The sequence below is a fragment of the Zea mays genome, chromosome 9 (assembly GCF_902167145.1).
Source record: "Zea mays cultivar B73 chromosome 9, Zm-B73-REFERENCE-NAM-5.0, whole genome shotgun sequence".
In the NCBI taxonomy this organism is placed as follows: domain Eukaryota; kingdom Viridiplantae; phylum Streptophyta; class Magnoliopsida; order Poales; family Poaceae; genus Zea; species Zea mays.
Genome location: NC_050104.1, coordinates 85,424,504 through 85,429,893, shown reverse-complemented (window position 1 = coordinate 85,429,893; position 5,390 = coordinate 85,424,504). Strand labels below are relative to the sequence as shown.

General features: G+C 45.2%; 1 protein-coding gene across 1 annotated transcript; it reads right to left on the bottom strand.

The window, feature by feature from the left end:
* Positions 1 to 2,155: 2,155 nt before the first annotated feature.
* Positions 2,156 to 4,097, bottom strand: LOC100191563 (GATA transcription factor 20). The gene is made up of 3 exons (NM_001136993.1): positions 3,852 to 4,097; positions 3,370 to 3,726; positions 2,156 to 3,273 (listed from the first exon to the last, which is right to left on the bottom strand). Exons 1-3 carry the CDS (start codon positions 4,092 to 4,094, stop codon positions 2,761 to 2,763), a joined length of 1,113 nt encoding a protein of 370 aa, NP_001130465.1. The 5' UTR covers positions 4,095 to 4,097; the 3' UTR covers positions 2,156 to 2,760.
* Positions 4,098 to 5,390: the final 1,293 nt, after the last annotated feature.

Below are 5,390 nucleotides of genomic sequence, written 5' to 3'. Positions count from 1 at the left end.
CACACATGCTGGTGCAAGGACAACGAACGAGTTGGATTGGAAGACGCAGCAAACAAGGATACCTTTGGGGCCGCAAGGACCACTCCTCCACAAGGGTGTCTTGCTGATGCTGCAGACGTCGGACCACTCCTCCACAAGGATGTAGATATAGCCAGGGATCACTAGCACTTTGTTAGCTATGATATTATATTCCTGCTGTCACCAGACAGGCTCAATCCATTCGTACTCAACATGAACCTTACATTTCATTGCCGATCGAGCTTCGACCAGGTGTCAACATTTTATATCGTACTTCCTGAACTTACCGGAGGAATGTCAGCTATAGCACACCAGCTTGGCATTCTTAGGGTTTCCAAAAATGCACCACAAGAAGCAAGCGATCAGTTCATAGCTAGGTAGGTACCATCGTACCAAAGGCAGGGACTGTCCTCAATTCCTCATGACATTCTTCCATGCATTCTTTTTCTACTATTTAATTTGTTGTGTCAAGTCACTTTTACCTGTTCTCGTACATGCGAAAACCGATGTTCCTTTTGTAATGACTAGATAGTGCCACACAGTTTGAGCATTTGTCTAGTCTAGGGATTCTTAAACGTTGGAACAGTACGCAATGGTTTGGAACAGTACGCAATGTTCTTAGCTTGACATAGTGTGATGAAATTATGCATCGAGAATGGCCTTATATAAGATTTCTTCCTCGATGTGTTATGGAAGCATATCATTTCCAGTTACTTCTGGTCACCGGCGTGTGGGGTCAAGTCCAGAACGGGTCTACACCCATCTGCAGTTAGTAACAGCATGTGGCTCCCCTCGTATCACCGCCAGCATCCGTCACAGCAGAAACATTTCTACCTCTGGTTGGTCATGGTTACTTGTTTTGGTGGCCAGTATTATCTTTTTCACTATGAAAAGTGTCATGACTTTTCATCGTATTTAAATATATATACTCTCCGGTCCTAGCAGTCCTGAAAGACGTACGGGGAGCAAGTCTTTTTCACTATGAAAAATGGGATTGTAATGACTACTTTATGTCCATGTCGATTTAAGAACATACACCTATGGTCATTTCCTTCTTTTCACAATGTTTCTAGAGATCTCCTCCCTTTTCTAATTCTTGCGCATATACATTATATTATAAGTTAACAAAACAAAAAAAAATTAATATTTGAAACATAACCTTAATCATACAATTAAGATGGAAACAAACTAGGATTCTAATATGATTACACAACATACAAACAAATATTAATGTTCTTATTTATTTATTTGTAAGAATGTTGTGTAAGGACCGTGTGACGATAATTAATAAACTGCATAGACACGTGGTGCCGAGCAGCCCCGTCTTTGTAAATAAAACAACCGTACCTTTCATTAATTCCTCTAGTAGGGGCCTAGGTATCACAGCCGCGCGTGTTATAATTTTTTTTTCCCAGACAACCGTACCTTTCATTCTCGGTTTTAAAATCGGAATTGATACACCCATCATGCAAAATCTCTGCCGGTTTAGTTTCTGGTTGTCAACGTGTGTCACAAGCTCATTGCATTGTGTGGGCCATTTTTATTTAAGAGTATAAACGAAATAAGAAATTTGAGAGATGTCAATATATACCAAATTTTGATTTATGGTCTGTTTGGTTGGGCTGTGGCGGTGAAAAGAGCTGCTGTGGACTGTGAAAAAGTTGTGGTCTCTGAACTGCTAACGTTTGGTCGAAACCATTAAAATGCGCTAAAAGTTCTTCCATATATTTTTTCACTGGAACTGCTAAAAGCAGGTCCAGAGGTGCTTTCAGTTTTGTATTACAAGAAAGTCGGTTTTTAGAAAAAGTTGTTTTTCATATTCGGCCCTTTGGTTTGACTTTTAGCTTTCAGGGTTAAAAGCTAAAGCCAAAAACCAAACCAAACACACACTTAGTCAGCCAAGTCGAGCTCTTCCTAGATATAGATTCATATAAGTCAAATTAAATTTGTATAGTTTTGGTTTATCGATCCCCTAGACATCAGGAACGTAAGTGAACCCTATTTTGATTGATGCGCATGTCAATAAAGGATACCAAAGCTCTTCAGATCCGATGACATAGGATAAAGAAGACTGTAAGAATGATGTATGAGAACCGGTGAAATGAAATGGAGACCGAAACTTTACATACTTTAGCTTAGATCAAGGCACATCATATTTTGAAATGGAGACTACGTACGTACAAGAATGTTGTATGCATACTGACAGAAGCATCAGAAACAAAAGCCATGAACGAGTAGCCAGGAAGACAAGCACGACACCTTGCATCGTCGGTATGACGGTATGTCTCAAAACATTCCCATTACACTTTTAGGTTCCTTAAAAGAAACTCAAGCAAAAGGAAGAATAAAAAAATATGTAGCAGCAGCCAGCGACCAGATTATAGCCACAGGATCGGAATTAAAGAACTTGTACACACTCAAAACTGAAACTCCTCACACTACATGCGATTATATTTACTAGCTATTGTAGCTAGAGACGGTGCTCTTGTCGCTCCTATCATCTCAACTAGACCTCTTCTCTCTCTCTCACTCATCGAACGAATCACATGACTTGAACAGTGACAAGGGTGGTCACACTAGCAACAAGAAGCTAAACAAAAGCACTACAGGTATTACGGTAGACGACGATGGTAACAGCAGTAACAGTAACGCTAGCTAACAGTCAAAGGCACAAGCTAGCTGCTAGCTGGGAAAAGCCTACGGTGCGCTGGGTCGTCCTTCGTAGAGGTAGCAGATCGTGGATCAGCTCCGGACAAGCCCGCAGGACAGCGTCATCAGCAGCATGGCAGCGTCCGTGATCTCGTCCTGCTGCACGGGCAACGCCGGCGACGCCCGGAAGCTGCAGGTGGCCGCAGCCGCTGAGGCGGGTGCCGCCGGACTCCTGCTCCAGCTGATGAGCCCACCAATGTCGTCGACAAGCAGATCCCTGCTCGGACAGGTGTCGTCATCACCATCCTCGGCGGTGGCCTGCACGACAGTCGCGCTGTCGGTGGCAGCAGCAGGAGCTGCAACGACGACGGCCGCACCGTGACCTTGCTGGACCACCTTGCACCGTTTCTTGAACGGCAGCGACCGGTCCACGTCCACTCTCTTCTCCTTCTTCACCTTGGGGTGTGCTGCTGCTGCGGCCACGGCGGCGTTGCTGGGCGAGGCCTTGCCGCTGTCAGTGGGAACTGCTGACACCGAGCCGGAGGCGGCGGCCATCATCGCCCGCCTCGCCTTCCGCTGCCTGATACCGCACGCGTTGCAGAGCGACTGCGCCATGCAAAACAAGATACGCATGGTCATGGGCCGGGCTTGCAAAGATCACGAATTTGATTGGACTTAGAGGCAGAAAACAAGGTAGGATACCTTGGGGCCGCAAGGACCACTCCTCCACAAGGGTGTCTTGGTGGTGTTGCAGTCGGAGCACACCCTAATAACACCCAAATTCGGTTGGCCGCTCATGGTGTCGTCGTACCCTGCTTGCGCCCTTCTCCTTGGCTTCTTCCCCGCACTGGGATCGGCAGTGGCCTTCCTCGTGATCCTCATCTTGGCTGCCGCCGGCGTCCAGCTGCAAGCATCCATCGACCCGCCGACCTGCAGCTTCCCCATATCGTATGGATCGTACGAGGCAGGCTCGATCATGTCGTCGCGGATGCTCTCCACGGTCGGGAACGGCGTCGAGAAGACACTATTCCCAGTCGCAGTTGATGATCCTCCAATCATCTGAGGTATATAGTCGAAAAGGGCATGAGTGACAAAATTAACAAGGAAATCAAATCTGTGATTTTTTACACATGGGATATGATTGGGGAATTGAACACATGTACAGTTCAGTAGCTAGCACGTACATGTTGGGGCTCCAGCATAGCTTGATGACGCTGCCTCAACAAGTGATGGTCTGCAGCCGATCCATAGCTCAAACTGCCTTCGCTGGCGCTACTATTGCTGATCACAAAGGGGAAAAGGATCGGTGTTTCCTTTGGCAGGGTGAAGGCCTGGAAGTGGCCTTGGTGGTGGTGATGATGATCTTGGTGATCTCCCTCCATGAGAGGGAGGGCAGTGGAGAGCTGGCTCATGTAGATGGCAGACATGGGATGCACTGAGAGGAATTTGCGCTCAAGATCTGATGGAGCTATATATGCAGATCTCGTATGGTTAGGTGATGAGTGAAGATCAGGATGAGATATATGGAGAGTAGGAAGAGGCGAACCGAAGCGGCTGGTGCAGTGGTTATTATGTCGGAATGGCAATTTGCAGCCAGGGATCAAGAGGGAAAGCGAGGTAGCGATCATGCACGGAAGGGAGAGGCATGTCCCTTTTATAAAGAGACAAAGGAGAGAGCTCCCTAGGCTGTGTAGATCATTCGTGTGTGATCCTTTTCATGGACACACGCACGAGAGAGATGTGGAGAGCAAACAATAGATGCGCTAGCTACATCGGAGGGGAACAGTAAAGCTACGTTAGCGCAGTTATAGCAACAATTTCATGCGATATTGTGAGCTATTTTTTGCCAAACAATTTTTTTACAAAACTGCTGTTTCACGGATGAAGCTTGTTTTTTATGCTATCACAAAGAAATCAAGGGAGGTGAAGATGAAAAAAAGTAGATTTTCATAGCTTTCTCACTCATTTTCTTCTCTCAACCACACATTATTAAGCTGTTTCGCCGAACAGTTTTTCCAAAGCAGTTCGTCTTCATCGAGAAATCTACTTGTGAAGCTGTTTTCCAAAACATAATAGCTTCAATAATGGTGAAGCTTAGCTATGCCAAATCGGGCCTAAAATACGTCGGCTGCAGTACAAACACAAGTTATTCCTAGGCGATCTCATTCGACACAGGAGACAATTGTGATCGGGGCAAATGGGGTCTTGGCTTGGCAAGATTGGTGAGTGCAGCAGTCTGGAACCAAGTGAGAAACCATCCACTAAAATCACTCCACCCAAGTCTATCACACCAACCACAAAAGATAAAGTATTTGAGGAAACTCTAAAAGCACCATTTAACACTAGTACACACAGCCTCTATAGTGGCGGTTCTAGAGACGTTTTCACTGACGCTTTTCAATGCCGCCAGTGCTAGGGGCCAGTGGAAATCGTCATTTCCACTGGCGGTTATTCTAGAACCGCCAGTGGAAATTCTATTTTCACTGGCGGTTTTCTTTAGCAACCGCCAGTGGAAATGCTATTTTCACTGGCGGTTTTATAAAGAAAACCGCCAGTGAAAATAGCATTTCCACTGGCGGTTTGTTTTATTTAGCCGCTAGTGGAAAGTTTTCCCGCCTTTTTTAAATTTATATATATTTACACACACAAAACATATATATATATATATATATATATATATATATATATATTGATATTAAAAGCAACATGGAATTAAATTCTAT